The 17,024-nt window shown below is 38.4% G+C and overlaps 1 protein-coding gene across 1 annotated transcript in view; it reads left to right on the top strand.

Moving 5' to 3' along the window:
- The window catches only part of LOC101131940 (uncharacterized), a 167,225-nt gene that overhangs the window by 29,671 nt on the left and 120,530 nt on the right, over positions 1-17,024 (top strand). The window contains 1 exon segment of the mRNA XM_063707283.1: positions 4,693-4,906. Within this exon segment, the coding sequence (XP_063563353.1) occupies positions 4,693-4,906 (214 nt within the window).

Raw genomic sequence — 17,024 nt, 5'->3', positions numbered from 1 at the left:
TTGTCAAAGATCAGATAGTTGTAGATATGCGGCGTTATTTCTGAGGGCTCTGTTCTGTTCCATTGATATATATCTCTGTTTTGGTACCAGTACCATGCTGTTTTGGTTACTGTAGCCTTGTAGTATAGTTTGAAGTCAGGTAGTGTGATGCCTCCAGCTTTGTTCTTTTGGCTTAGGATTGACTTGGCGATGCAGGCTCTTTTTTGGTTCCATATGAACTTTAAAGTAGTTTTTTCCAATTCTGTGAAGAAAGGCATTGGTAGCTTCATGGGGATGGCATTGAATTTGTAAATTACCTTGGGCAGTATGGCCATTTTCAGGATATTGATTCTTCCTACCCATGAGCATGGAATGTTCTTCCATTTGTTTGTATCCTCTTTTATTTCATTGAGCAGTGGTTTGTAGTTCTCCTTGAAGAGGTCCTTCACATCCCTTGTAAGTTGGATTCCTAGGTATTTTAGTCTCTTTGAAGCAATTGTGAATGGGAGTTCACTCATGATTTGGCTCTCTGTTTGTCTGTTGTTGGTGTATAAGAATGCTTGTGATTTTTGTACATTGATTTTGTATCCTGAGACTTTGCTGAAGTTGCTTATCAGCTTAAGGAGGTTTTGGGCTGAGACAATGGGGTTTTCTAGATATACAATCATGTCGTCTGCAAACAGGGACAATTTGACTTCCTCTTTTCCTAATTGAATACCCTTTATTTCCTTCTCCTGCCTGATTGCCCTGGCCAGAACTTCCAACACTAGCTCTTGCTAGAGTGTTTGCTCTTGCTTTTCTAGTTCTTTTAATTGTGATGTTAGGGTGTCAATTTTGGATCTTTCCTGCTTTCTCTTGTGGGCATTTAGTGCTATAAATTTCCCTCTACACACTGCTTTGAATGCGTCCCAGAGATTCTGGTATGTTGTGTCTTTGTTCTCATTGGTTTCAAAGAACATCTTTATTTCTGCCTTCATTTCGTTATGTACCCAGTAGTCATTCAGGAGCAGGTTGTTCAGTTTCCATGTAGTTGAGCAGTTTTGAGTGAGATTCTTAATCCTGAGTTCTAGTTTGATTGCACTGTGGTCTGAGAGATAGTTTGTTATAATTTCTGTTCTTTTACATTTGCTGAGGAGAGCTTTACTTCCAACTATGTGGCCAATTTTGGAATAGATGTGGTGTGGTGCTGAAAAAAATGTGTATTCTGTTGATTTGGGGTGGAGAGTTCTGTAGATGTCTATTAGGTCCGCTTGGTACAGAGCTGAGTTCAATTCCTGGGTATCCTTGTTGACTTTCTGTCTCGTTGATCTGTCTAATGTTGACAGTGGGGTGTTAAAGTCTCCCATTATTAATGTGTGGGAGTCTAAGTCTCTTTGTAGGTCACTCAGGACTTGCTTTATGAATCTGGGTGCTCCTGTATTGGGTGCATATATATTTAGGACAGTTAGCTCTTCTTGTTGAATTGATCCCTTTACCATTATGTAATAGCCTTCTTTGTCTCTTTTGATCTTTGTTGGTTTAAAGTCTGTTTTATCAGAGACTAGGATTGCAACCCCTGCCTTTTTTTGTTTTCCATTTGCTTGGTAGATCTTCTTCCATCCTTTTATTTTGAGCCTATGTGTGTCTCTGCACGTGAGATGGGTTTCCTGAATACAGCACACTGATGGGTCTTGACTTTTTATCCAATTTGCCAGTCTGTGTCTTTTAATTGGAGCATTTAGTCCATTGACATTTAAAGTTAGTATTGTTATGTGTGAATTTGATCCTGTCATTATGATGTTAGCTGGTTATTTTGCTCGTTAGTTGATGCAGTTTCTTCCTAGTCTCAATGGTCTTTACATTTTGGCATGATTTTGCAGCGGCTGGTACCGGTTGTTCCTTTCCATGTTTAGCGCTTCCTTCAGGAGCTCTTTTAGGGCAGGCCTGGTGGTGACAAAATTCCTCAGGATTTGCTTGTCTGTAAAGTATTTTATTTCTCCTTCGCTTATGAAGCTTAGTTTGGCTGGATATGAAATTCTGGGTTGAAAATTCTTTTCTTTAAGAATGTTGAATATTGGCCCCCACTCTCTTCTGGCTTGTAGGGTTTCTGCTGAGAGATCTGCTGTTAGTCTGATGGGCTTCCCTTTGAGGGTAACCCGACCTTTCTCTCTGGCTGCCCTTAACATTTTTTCCTTCATTTCAACTTTGGTGAATCTGACAATTATGTGTCTTGGAGTTGCTCTTCTCGAGGAGTATCTTTGTGGCGTTCTCTGTATTTCCTGAATCTGAACGTTGGCCTGCCTTGCTAGATTGGGGAAGTTCTCCTGGATAATATCCTGCAGCGTGTTTTCCAACTTGGTTCCATTCTCCCCATCACTTTCAGTTACACCAATCAGACGTAGATTTGGTCTTTTCACATAGTCTCATATTTCTTGGAGTCTTTGCTCATTTCTTTTTATTCTTTTTCCTCTAAACTTCCCTTCTCGCTTCATTTCATTCATTTCATCTTCCATTGCTGATACCCTTTCTTCCAGTTGATCGCTTCGGCTCCTGAGGCTTCTGCATTCTTCACGTAGTTCTCGAGCCTTGGTTTTCAGCTCCATCAGCTCCTTTAAGCACTTCTCTGTATTGGTTATTCTAGTTATACATTCTTCTAAATTTTTTTCAAAGTTTTCAACTTCTTTGCCTTTGGTTTGAATGTCCTCCCATAGCTCAGAGTAATTTGATCGTCTGAAGCCTTCTTCTCTCAGCTCGTCAAAGTCATTCTCCAGCTAGCTTTGTTCCGTTGCTGGTGAGGAACTGCGTTCCTTTGGAGGAGGAGAGGCGGTCTGCTTTTTTAGAGTTTCCAGTTTTTCTGTTCTGTTTTTTCCCCATCTTTGTGGTTTTATCTACTTTTGGTCTTTGATGATGGTGATGTACAGATGGGTTTTTGGTGTGGATGTCCTTTCTGTTTGTTAGTTTTCCTTCTAACAGACAGGACCCTCAGCTGCAGGTCTGTTGGAATACCCTGCCGTGTGAGGTGTCAGTGTGCCCCTGCTGGGGGGTGCCTCCCAGTTAGGCTGCTCGGGGGTCAGGGGTCAGGGACCCACTTGAGGAGGCAGTCTGCCCGTTCTCAGATCTCCAGCTGCGTGCTGGGAGAACCACTGCTCTCTTCAAAGCTGTCAGACAGGGACATTTAGGTCTGCAGAAGTTACTGCTGTCTTTTTGTTTGTCTGTGCCCTGCCCCCAGAGGTGGAGCCTACAGAGGCAGGCAGGCCTCCTTGAGCTGTGGTGGGCTCCACCCAGTTCGAGCTTCCCGGCTGCTTTGTTTACCTAAGCAAGCCTGGGCAATGGCGGGCGCCCCTCCCCCAGCCTCACTGCCGCCTTGCAGTTTGATCTCAGACTGCTGTGCTAGCAATCAGCGAGACTCCGTGGGCGTAGGACCCTGCGAGCCAGGTGCCGGATATAATCTCGTGGTGCGCCGTTTTTTAAGCCCGTCGGAAAAGCGCAGTATTCCGGTGGGAGTAACCCGATTTTCCAGGTGCGTCCGTCACCCCTTTCTTGACTGGGAAAGGGAACTCCCTGACCCCTTGTGCTTCCCAAGTGAGGCAATGCCTCGCTCTGCTTCGGCTCGCGCACGGTGTGCGTACCCACTGACCTGCGCCCACTGTCTGGCCCTCCCTAGTGAGATGAACCCGGTACCTCAGATGGAAATGCAGAAATCACCCGTCTTCTGCCTCGCTCACGCTGGTAGCTGTAGACCGGAGCTGTTCCTATTCGGCCATCTTGGCTCCTACCCCCCCAATGTAAGTTTTCTCAAATGCAAACATTTTTGAACAAGTTAATGCTGTATTTACTCAGAAAAAGAATAAGTTGGAATTGGGAAGAGAAAAGAGAGGTAATGCAGATGACGGAAGAGAAAAGTGTTTTTTTGCAATGCCTTGTTAGAAGACAAAAAGGAAACAAGTCAATCCAGGTGAATCCTGAACATTTGTCTCCTGGATCAGTCAGTGTGGAGAAACAGCCACTGTCAACGAGGGGCTGGCAGAGCCAGGGCATGTGGCTTAGCCATGACCTCACGTATTCTCTCACGGTGTCATTAGGGATAGTACTCGGACTAATAACCCTGAGCATCCCAGAGGAGGTTGGCCAACAGCTCTGAGGCCCGCCACAGCATGTGTGTAAGGATGCAACAGGGAAAATGATGCCAGAAAGACAGCCTGTCGCTCTTTCCCAGGAAACTGTGTCTGTCAATTCCTCACTTTCCTGAATATTTCATTTCTTGTGTCATTACTGTCTCCAAGCACTTTTACTATTAAAATTTTAAACATAGAGAAAAGTTGAAAAAATTGTATAATGAGCACTCATTCACTGCTAGATTCTACCATCTTGTCATTTCTTTTGAACTTAAAATAATATTTCTTGGAGATAGTAAATAGTGAATGAATATTTGCTAATTTCCTCCTACTATGAATGTTACATAGTGTTATATGGAAGAATAAATTTTAAAAATTATAAATTGAAACAAAGAAGAAACTAATATATAGAGAGCAAATAGCACTATCTGAAGCAATTGTGTAATTTGTTAATACAAAAAACCTGCATTCTTTGTAATGCAACCAAACAAAAGTATATAATGTTTGGAAAACTGAATTTATTATTGATATTTTAGCTTTTTCAAATTGTCTCTTTTTTTTAAGAGGAAAACTATGTAATAGTTTCAACAATTTAGATAACAGATTGATCTCCTAATAGGTCATTAAACTTCCTTTGCATTTTGATGGTCAAAAAAATCATGAAAGCTATACTCGACTTTCCCCTGAATTTCCAGTTTGTCTAATGGCTAAAGGAGAGAAAGAAGAATCAGGAGTGGATAATACAGCTGGCCTTTCAGGGAAAGAAACACAGAAGAATCCTTGTGCACCAATGGATGAGGCAGAAGTTAAATCCGCAGTACACTCTTCTCAGGGTTGGTTGACTTATATTTTTCCCAGCATTCTATTGCTAGTATTCCAAGTTGTGTTACATAAATTATATTATGAATATAAGAAACTATCATTCTTTTAAAATATGTTAGAATATTAGTTTTTATATCACATTGTCTATTACATTTGTAAATATAAAATAACATCATTGAAACAAGTCTTTCTCCATGACCTTATTGCTTTGAAAGTTTTGTTGTTGTTGTTGTTAAGGGGGCATAATTTGACTTCTGTTGGTTCTTATTTTTAGATTTCAAATTTTCTTGCATGCTCACAAGACTGGTAACCAAAAACTGGCTATGAAAGATAAAATATTTTCAGAAAAATGTTGTCAATTAATATAATTTATTTTATTGGCCTTTGTTTTCAAAGACTGGTTTAATCAGGCAATAAATAAGCAAATAAAGTTTTTGGAAATATTCAATCTACAAAAATTCCAACTTACAGAATATATATGCTATTAGAGATTATTATCCTTCTTATAAAAGGATTGTTGCATTTACCAAAAGATTCACAAGCTTCTTTCACAGAGTGTATCCTCTAGCAGTAAATATTCATATCAGTTAAAATAGCAGTTGATGGATTGGTATTAATTATAATAACGGTAGCATGTAATAGTACTACCAGCATCGTACTAATGCTACAACTGATAAGAAGCCTTGTAATAAGTAATTTACTTTTATTTTTGAAATTATTAAATATTTTAAACATCTTATACAGAAAATAACATAACACCAGTACCCAGTACCCAGCTTTGCTGATTTTTACTATTTTGCTGTATTACTTCCCATCTTTTCTTTCAAAAAATAACATTTACCCGTGATTAATGCTCTCTGTGAACTGCTCCCTAATTCCATTCCCAGCCTTCTCAGATTTGTTATTGATCATTTCCATGTATATTTTAAAACATTTTCTACATGTATATGGAATCACTAACATTGTATATCTTTTCTATGTTTTTAAACTTTGTATAAATATATCATACTTCACATCTGCTTCTGTAACTTTTATTTTCTCTCAATGTTGTCTTTGATATTTATCTAACTATATCTGTCTATCATCTATTTCTAATTTACTAATTTTGTTGTTATATTGAATTCCTCTGCATGATTATAACAAAATTTATTTGTGTTTGTTATTGTTGTTGTTCCTAGTTATACTCTACTGCAAACAAAGCCACAATGACCAGTCTTGGACATGCTCTGCTTGTGCACATGGGTGTGAATTTCACTAGAGTCTACATAACCCCAAAAGGAATGGCTGAATCACATGCACACACTTTCTAAATGTAGAGACTAGTGACACTGCCACCCCTAGTAGTATGTCAATTTACCCTCCTAACTGTTGTGTAAGAGAGTTGCTTTGGCCCACATTCTATCAACCCTTGTTAATGTCAGATTAGTTTTGCCAATTCAATTGCCATGAAATAATATCTCTTTATTTTAACTAGGATTTTTCTGGATACAATATATTAGAGCATTTTTGAAACTATCTGTATTTCTGTTGACCATTTGGGTATTATCTTGTGGGAATTGCCTGTTCCTATACTTTATCCACTTTTTCTTTGGGCCATTTTTTTGCCTCATGGGCTGTAAGAGTTCTGGGGCTTTGTTGTTGTTGTTGTTGTTGTTTTTAGGTGAGTGGTAGGGGACATTTATTTTCTGGTTCAATTTTTGATTGTTACTTATTATTTCATCATTCTATGTTTAATTCATTAAAAACTAATTGGGTTAACTTGGTTGTAGTACATTATCTTTTAAATTTTAAATATATTTCATTTTGTTAAAGTTTTATTGAGTAGGTGATATATCCACATTGTTCAAAAGAAAACCTGCCTTCCCCTGCTGCTCCCCATCAACCTAGTTCTTCACTCCAAAGGAAACCGATGTTTTTTGTGTATTAGTCGATACTTTTATGTATCTGTAAGAAAATACACAAAACTATTACTATAATTTTGAAATACCACTAACTCTATCATTATATTATATATTTTTCTTGTCATTCCTAATGTTGATTATTAATACTAGCCATCATTTTTTTCCTTATTAGTCTTGCTTTTAATCTTTTCATTTATTTTTTTCAGTATACAACTGACTTTTACCTTCATTCAAGTTCTCCACTGATTGTTTATTTTCTATGTATTTATCCTCTTAACTTTTTTATGTATCTTAACTTTTATTAGATCATAGAAAATCTACACATTGTAGATTAGAGAAAATTATGAATGGATCTATCCATTCCTTCCTGTAATTTTGTCAGATAATGCTTTATATATTTTAAATCTGTTAAGTGCATACAAGTTTATAATTGTTATAGTTTGGAGGATGTTATAATTCTTTTCTACTTCTGTTTGTCTATTAATACTTTTGAATTTATGTTCTATTTCATCTGATATGAATACTACCCACCTGAATTATTATTTTTTAGTATTTTCATGGCACACATTATTATGCCACACCTTATTTTTAAATTGTAAATTTATCTGTAGTACAGTTTGGGCATGTATCAGTTAGTAGCATAAATCTGGATTTTATTTTCTATTCAAGACAAGTTAAGGGGTACAAAAATACAGTTTTAGATAGAAGGAATAAATATTAGTATTTGATAGTACAGCAGGAAAATTATAGTTAACAATAATTTATTGTATCTTTCAAAATAGCTAGAATATCAGATTTGTAATATTCATAACACAGAGAAAAGATAAATGGTTGAGTTGATGGATATCCTTAGTACCCCAATTTGATCATTAGCCATTGTAGAGAGGTATTAAAATATACATGTACTTCCAAAATATGTAAGACTCACATATACTAATTAAAAATAGAGGAAAAGACAAGTAGATAACATGTGCCATTTAAATAGGTAAGTTTAAAGTTTTGGAAATTACTCTTATTATTGTTATATTTGTACTTGTTGATGGCATCTAATTTTGTACTTTAAATTTACCATCCTATTTCTTTACTTTTTAAAAAAATTAATTTGCTTATTCCCTTCTGTCTGTATAATCTACAGATTTTATCCATTACTTTAAATGTTATCCTCCATTTCTCACTTACATATTTAACTATAAAACATCTCTAAAATTCTAAGCTCAGTCCTTATTTCCATTCTTTTCCTGGATGTGGCAAGGACTTTTAGCATGCCTTGCCCATTGAAAACACCTCCTCTTCCTATTGCTGTTGTCGGCTATGGTTTCAGTTCCACTTTTTTATTAAACACAACAGTTAATATTTTTTACTCTTAATAGAAAATTAATTTAATGACACATTGGTCCTTCGTTGTATTTTTAAGGTAGCATGTCTTCACTCTGGCTCCATTCTTCTTCTTGCTGAAATAAGTCTCTAGTAATTCGTTTAGAGTTTGGATCTCTCTTAGTCACTGTATATCTGAAAGAGTCTTTATTATTTTCCCTCACTTTTGATAGATCATTTAGCCATGTGTAAGATTCTAGGGTAGTAATACCTTTTCTTTACCATTTTTCCACTGCCTTTTTATGTCTCTTGTGGCAGATCAGAAATCAGTGTTAAGTGGGTAGCCGTTATAAAGGGGCGTTATGTATTTCCATTTCAACTTTAGATAGATCACTCTGATACATTTTAGGAGGATGTATTTGAGCAGAGCATGTCTAAAACCAGAACAGGTCAGAAAAGCTTAGAGTAGTCCAAGCAAAAGATGAGGGCCTCAATTAGGGCAGAGATAATAAAGTTAGAGAAGAGAACGAACATTCATAAAGTGTTAAAGAGGTGCAATAGAATGGCCATAAAAATGATGTTGTTGATTGATTGAATATGGCTGGTGGAGAATAACAAAAGTTGATTCCTAAACTTTGAACACAATAGATACGGATGTCAACCAGCAGATAATAGGAATCACAGGAAGAGGAATAAGAGTAGACGAAAACCAGGAGCTTGATTTTGGATCTACAGGGTTTGATATTTCTATATTATATCCAAATAAAAATGGTGAAGGGGGCTGGGTGTGGTGACTCACACCTGTAATTCCATCACTTTGGGAGGCCGAGGCTGGTGGATCACTTGAGCTCAGGAATTTCAGACCAGCCTGGGCAATATGATGAAACCCCATCTCTACTAAAAATACAAAAAAATGAGCCAGGCGTGGTGGCAGGTGACTGTAATCCCAGCTACTCAGGAGACTGAGGCATGAGAATCACTTGAACCCGGGAGGTGGAGGTTGCAGTGAGCTGAGATTGCACCACTGCACTGCAGCCTGGGTGATAGAGTGAGACTCCATCTCAAAAAAAAAAAGAAAAAAAAAGTTCAAGAGATCATTGGGAAATGGTTGTGAAGCTCAGGAGGGAGATGGAGAAGGGGGAGGGAGTACATGTTCATTAGGCCCATGTGAACACAGAGACTATAGCTGAAACTGCTAAGTGGTTGAGTATTTTTGTTGTTGTTTTTGTTTTGTTTTTTTTTTTTGAGACGGAGTCTTGCTCTGTCGCCTGGCTGGAGTCTATTGGCGTGATCTCTGCTCACTGCAAGCTTCGCCTCCTGGATTCACGCCATTCTCCTGCCTCAGCCTCCCAAGTAGCTGGGACTACAGGCGCCCACCACCACACCCAGCTAATTTTGTTTTTGTATTTTTATTAGAGACGGGGTTTCACCATGTTAGCCAGGATGGTCTCGATCTCCTGACCTCGTGATCTGCCCGCCTCGGCCTCCCAAAATGCTGGGATTACAGGCATGAGCCACCGCACCTGGCCAAGTGGTTGAGTTTAACCAGAAGGAATGTGTAGAGGGATAGGCGTGTTGAATTGAGAACACAGATCAGGGAAACGGCAATGTTTCAGGAGAAGAATGACGGATCCCTACATGGAGTCATAATGGCCAGACACAATGCCTACACGATTCTACCTCCCAGGTGGCATCTGTCTTCCTGTCTTCTTCTGCCTATCAGCTTCACAGAGGGCGATAAATATTTCTCAAGTTGTTACTAGGGTTCTCCAAGTCCCTTAGAGATTATGCCTTCTTGGACCAAGTACAACTCTCTGCCAGGCTCAAGTATTGGTAACCCCTGCTTTCCTAAGGGCAGGTCTACTATGAGGCCTGGGCTTCCGTATTCACACCTGACCTGCTTTCTAGTGAGTAAGCCAATACCATATCACAACTGAGATACCACCACCTCAACCTCCAGACAACTAAATATCAGTTTATAGAGTGATGCCTACCTGGAGATATGTTGAAATTTTATACACAGAATTCATATATATCAAATTATGTCACTGGCTTTAAACAAATATTTCTAAAGATAAATTAGAAATCAGATATATGCTGAAGCTATGTAACAAGCATCACGGTTATAAAGCAACTTGACCAAAATGTATTGTTTCTCACATGTTAGAACTAGGATTTGCGGCCAGAGAAGGTAAGAAATAACTGACAACATGGTCTGGTTTTGGTGGGTAAAGTGTGGAGCTAGTGGTCCTCAAAGTACACAACTTGAAGCTGGCTTTAAGCATTTATTTTTTATTTTTTTGAGACAGAGTTTTGCTCTTGTTGCCTCGGCTGGAGTGCAATGGCGCAATCTCGGCTCACTGCAACCTCCAGCTCCTGGGTTTAAGCGATTCTCCTGCCTCAGCCTCCTGAGTAGCTGGGATTACAGGTGTGCACCACCATACCCAGCTAATTTTGTATTTTTAGTACAGATGGGGTTTCTCCATGTTGGTCAGGCTGGTCTTGAACTCCTGACCCCAGGTGATCCGCCCGCCTCGGCCTCCCAAATTGCTGGGATTACAGGCGTGAGCCACTGCGCCTGGCCTTAAGCATTTTTTATGTTGAAATTTAATAGGTTCAAGGCTTTAGTTTTTAAATTTTAAATACAAATATCCAAGGTAGGTATCAATGAGTGTGTCAGTCTACTTAGTGTGGATAAAAGGAAGCTAAGAGGTGGAGCATAAAATAAGCCTAAGGCCCTGGAAGTCTGAAAAAGAGCAGAGAGTGTCATAAAAGGGGCCCCTTGGGAGGCCAAGATGGGCAGATCACTTGAGCCCAGGAGTTCAAGACCAGCCTGGGCAACATGGCAAAACCCCATCTCTACAAAAAATACAAAAATTTACCAGGTTTGGTGGTGCATGCCTGTAGTCCCAGCTACTTGGGCTGATTCAGGAGGATTGCCTGAACCCAGGAAGTCGAGGCTGCAGTGAGCTGAGATGACATCACTGCACTCCAGTTGGGGTGACAAAGTGAGACTCTGTCTCAAAAAAAGGGGGGATGGGTTCCCAAAGCACAGACCAGCCACTGTCAGATTTAGCCTCATTCCGAATTCCTTTGTGGGGCAGTTATGTGGAGGATGTTCGTGGACACTGTGGGTAATTCTCATTCAGTTGTCTCTGCAGGAGAATCACTTTTATACCATTCCTGTATGTGGAATTAGATTAGTCAGGCCTTCCAACCTGAGGGCCTGTGATGCCCTTGTTCTGTGAAAACAAATTACTTTAACATTAGCATATCATCTGTGTAACGTGGGAATCTAAGGCACAGAAAGGGAAGGAAAGGACGAAGCCCTTGCTGATGGTTGAAGATAATCTTCCTAAGATAAAATTAATAATTCACAAAATACAAAAGGAATGATTATGATTTCATTAGATAAAACCCTAGAAAACCAGATTTTTTTTTTTTGCTTAAATATCAAGTTCAAAAGTCAACTGTAAAGCCGCCACATGAGACACTGTAAAATACATGTATTTGCAAAGCAGGTTTTTTTTTTCTTTTTCTTTCCCAGTGTTTTTGGATGAAATATGGAGCTAAATATTCTTACTTTAGAATTTTTAACTTTTGGGAAAGTGAGTTTGATTTAACTAATAAACTGTCAGTGTTATTGACGTTTTAACCTAGTGTTAGGATACTGAGCAGAAGATGACAGCCAATTACTCCTAGACCATTTTTGCTTTCTAGTTTTTCCTCAGGGTAATGTAGGCTATATTTTCCACACCTACTGCACTGAGCTATAAACTTGACTTCTAGAATGCTGCCCCTAGTTCCCCTAAAAGGAGGACAGGTAGCACTCTAGAAAACATGAATACCAGCATGTTCAATCCGAGAATACTGTATATCACGAGAGGAAGAATGTTTTCTGTTTAGGAAAATGCTTTAGAAAAAAAAAGATTAATCATTTGCTCTGCTCTGAGCGTGGAGACTTATTCAAGCCTCATATTCAAAGACTGCAGAGGCATCTTCTGCTCTTATTCTAAACAAATTTATAGAAAAACGGAACACAAAAATCTCTTCAAATACATGCCTTTACTATTGCTTATATTTATTTATTTTTCTTGGAAGCATGTTATTAGCAGTTGATATCCCCCATGGGTTTGTTTTCTAATATATCAGGGCTGTGATACAGTATGCTGTTTCTGCCACTGATATGTTGCTAAGAGATTTAATAATGGGTAAACAAACACAACATGTGGTAATTCATTTCAAATTAAAAGTTTATTAAACTCTGGCTTGATGACTTTCTGGCTATTTACAATTAAAGGAGTGAAGCTTAGGGAAGGGGTGACCACGTGGTGTGTTTATGGCTGCAACGTTTCTTTATGAAAAATGTGTTTATGATCTTTCACAAGCTGTCCACATTGATAGGCTCCATATGTAATCTGTTGAGTCAACTACTGTCCTAGGATCATGAAAAAGTGACTTTAGTGCTCATTTGCAGGCACATATGTGTGCGCACACACAAGCACACACATGTGCACTCACATACACATACTGCAGGATTCCAGACTTAATCCTATGGTTGATGTTTTAAGTGGTGGTCAGCCTTGCAAATAGGTGGATGTCAGAGGCCAGAAAACACTTATGAAAGGCCAGAAGAAGAGACTCATGATATAACTTTTGGATTATCGCCATCTTTTAGGTTGTTTTACTTTTTAGGAGTCAGTCTAGGCAAATATTTCACACACTTGATAATTTTGTTTTGAATGTGCCTACATTGCATGAGCAATGTTCTCTGGCAGGATCTATATCTGTTTCGTGATGCTGAATTCAATTCAGAATTTTGTTGTGCAACCACGAGAACGAATCATGCTACCAAAAGCTATAGAATTATAAGTCAAAGCAACACCCAGTCCTTGGCCTTCAAGGGCTTACTTGAGCCCAAGCCTGCTCCACCGTGAGATATGCAAGTGTCCACATATCCAAGAGATGACGAGAAGGCCCACCAGCACTCTATTTACATAAGGGGCCTGCAAGCCTTCTCAGAGAGAATTCACACTTGGAAAAGAATTGAAGTAGATGCAGTTGGCTAAATAGAGATTCAGTTGTTAGGTGAGAGGGGTGATTGTGGGAAATGTATGATGTCCAGGAATCACGTTGTTCTTTAGCCCAGTCATCTCACAGTGGAATTCCCAGGGAGAGGGAGGAGTGCTTGGAAACACTCCCCAAACTGCTAAAAGAGAACCATTTCATTGAAATTCTGTCCGACACAGAACTGTATATTATAGTATATACTCTCCTCTGAGACAGTTAGGCGTGCTATATACAAATACAGTGGTCTTCCCTTACCCAAGGTTTCGATTTCCGAAGTTTCAGTTACCTGTGGTCAACTGTGGTCCAAAAATAGTATAGTACAATAAGATATTTTGAGAAAGAGAGAGACCATATTCACATAACTTTTATTACAACATATTGTTAAAATTGTTGTATTTTATTATTAGTTATGGTTGTTAATTTCTTACTGTGACTAATTTATAAATTAAACTTTATCATGGGTATGTGTGGATAGGAAAAAGTTTAGTATAGACAGAGTTTGGTACTATGTGCAGTTTCAGATATCCAATGGGGATCCTGGAACTTATCCACCATGAATAAGAGGGAACGGCTCTACTGTGTTCTGTGTGTAGCAACGTTGTAACTCAGGGTGTTACGGAGCCACTGCAGGGAAGCATATATGGATGGAAATTAGTGGTTCATGGGCTCATGTGAGCATGCAGGTGGACTCCTGGAAATAAATGAGTGGGCTTTGAAGTCAATTGAAATTGGTCTGAACTTTTAATATAACCCCGTTTTTAATCCTGTACTGATGTGATCTGGGGACATATGTGTTAGTTTCACAATCTTGTTCTGGGGCTAGAAGGATAGTTTAGAGTTCAAAAGGCAAGCATAGTCGGGAATTATCTGGGGGTAAAGGGAAAACCACCAGCTAAGTTAAGAAGTCACATAGCATAAGATGTATTTGAGGAACTATAAGGAACCACTGGGTTCCAGTATACAAATTGGGATGGATTTGGGCAAGGATCATTTTAGGGCACAAAATCCAGTAAGAAGGACGTTACATTAGCTTGGAGAAGAGATGGTAAGGACCTGAGGTAGAACACTGCTGTGGGATGCACTCTAGAGACATGATAAAATTGCATTAACAGGACTTGGAAAGTGAAGAGCTGTGTCATAAGCAAAGATGTGAAGCTAGTAGGCAAGACTATTTGTATCCCAGGTTTCCAGGAAAATAGCGTTGCCCTTATTGGAGATAAGAAACCCAAAGAAGCAGGTATCAGATAAAAGTTAAGCAGTTACTTTTGGACAAACTGAATTTAAGATGTTAGGGGAAATTAAGAAGACAATGACTTGCTTGGAGTTGAAAAGATGAATTTAAAGCTCAGAAGTAACATATGGGTGCCATCCTAATATTCAGGCTAAAGCCACAGGAATGAATGAGTTTACCAAGGAAGAAAAGAGTAGACCTAAGAGTAGGACATTCTTAATTGAAGGGACAGGTAAAAGAAAAGATGCAGGAAATTGCAAAAGAACACTCTGAAAAAGCAGAACTAGGAGGTCAGACATTGTGGAGGCCAGGGAGATTTAAGTCTCAAGAAGGAAGAGAGTGGTTACATCAGTAAGATAAACTGTTGCAGCACTAATCAGACCTGATGTGCGTAGAAATCACCCAGAGATCTTGCTAAATGGAAAATTCTAATTCATCAAGTTTGAGGTGGGCATTAATTCTGTAGGTCCCATGTGATGCATATGGCACTGGTCTGTGAACCTCACTTTGCTTCAGATTACCAGGATAAAAATGAAAAGACAGTTGCCTAGAGCTGCTTCTGAAGGCACCAGCTCTATCTATTTATTCCCACTTCCACTTACTGGTTTAAGTCTTAAAAAATTATTCTTAGAGAGATTACAATTGCAGGACAGTAGTCTTTGTTTTGCTTATTTATGTATCCCAGAGTCTACAAGATACATAAATCTATGATGTCCCAAATCATAGCTTCTCAGTAAACATTTGCAGAATGAATAAATGAATGTAGCTCTGAATACCAAGTAGGATCAGAACTCTTTTCTATGGAAAGCAGTCAAGTAGGCAGTTTATTTATTGCATTTTTTAAATTAAAATACAGTAAAATTGACTTTTTTAAAGAGTATTCAGTTCTGTGTACAAATACAGATTTGCATAATCACCACCACAGTAAGAATAAAGAAACATTTCTTCATTGCCACTTCTCAACCCTTCAAAAAAAACTCCTGTGTGCTGTGTTTTACAGGCACCTCCTTCCCTCCACCCATCCTAATCCCTGGCACTCACTGATCTGTTTGTCATCACCGTAGTTTTGTCTTCAAAATTGGCATAGTTGTCATTACAGTTTTGACTTTTTAAATTGTCATACAGTATGCAACCTGTATGCATACTGGTTGAGATTGGCTTCTTTCACTCAACATAGTACCACTGAGAGTCATACAAGTAATTGTGCATATCAACAGTTCGTACCCCGTCATTGTTGAGTGGTACCCCTTTATATGGATGTACCACAGTTTATCTGTTCCTTAACTCAAGGACATTTACATTGCTTCAATTTTTGGCAATTATGAAGAGTTGCTATACATGCGCATAGGCAAGTTTTTGTGTGAATATCGTATTTACTTATTCAGAATAGATACCTACGAGTGTGATTGCTGGATTGTATTGTATGTGTATATTTAACTTTTTAGAAACTGCCTGTTTTACAAAGTGACTGTATCATTTTACATTTTCACCAGCAGATGGGAGTTTCAGTTGCTCTGCATCCTTATCAGCACTTAGTATTGTCAGTCTTTTAAAAGTCCTAATTTGTGTGTAGTGGCATCTCATGATTTCAATTTAGATTTCTTTAATGACTAATGTACTTATTTGCCATATATCCTCTTTAGTAAAGTATCGGTTCAAGTCTTATGCCCATTATTTTAATTGAATGGTTTATTTATTTGTTTTTCATTGTTGAATTTTGAGAGTTCTTATCCATTCTGGATACAGATACTTTTTTGCAAATGCTTTCTGTCTGAAGTTTATCTTTTTATTTTCTTAATATTGTCTTTCACATAGCAAATGTTTTGAATTTTGATGAAGTTCAATTCATAATTTTTTAAATGGATTGTACTTTTGAGGTCATGTCTTTGAACCCTTTGCCTACACTCCAGTTCACAAGATTTTCTCTTACGTTTTATTTGGAAAGTTCTATAGTTTTGCACTCTACATTTAATCCAATGATTCATTTGGAGTTAGTTTTTGAGTAAAGGGTGAAGTTAAGGTTGAAGGTTTTTAATTTATTTTCACATATGAATGTCTAATTGTTCCAACAACATTTGTTGAAAACACTCTTCATTTATTGTTGAATTGCCTTTGCAGTTTTGTCAAAAATCAACTGGCTATATACCAGTGGTTCAATGTCAGTGACTTATTTGGTGACCTGGCGACAGGGCTCTGCCTAATATATACTGTTATAGATATGATAGACATAAGCCAGTATATCTGTAAGCCATAAGGTAGAGGAAGAATGAAAAGATGACAAATTAATTATAGTTGCAGTGGGAGCCATAGAGGCACACATGGAAGTAGCTGAAGTCTCTCCATACTGAAGCTCAGGAACAGGAAGCCATAGACAAATTGGACAGCAGAGCTTAGCTGGTATGCTCAGACAGTAAGAGACCTACTGTGTGACTTTGAATGGTTCTGTATCTGTGGTCAGTTTTAGCCAAGTCTCCATATCATGTTCCCTGAAGGGCTGAGGCCACCATTCCCACATGTGTAAGATAAGGGAAGCAAATTGTTCTCAGACACGATTAATTATCCCAAACCAGAGATACATATTTTCAGTTAATAATTTGCCAGTCAATTGTTTCC

Source organism: Gorilla gorilla, chromosome 5 (genome assembly GCF_029281585.2).
Source record: "Gorilla gorilla gorilla isolate KB3781 chromosome 5, NHGRI_mGorGor1-v2.1_pri, whole genome shotgun sequence".
NCBI lineage: Eukaryota > Metazoa > Chordata > Mammalia > Primates > Hominidae > Gorilla > Gorilla gorilla.
This window is presented reverse-complemented; position numbering and strand designations above follow the sequence as displayed.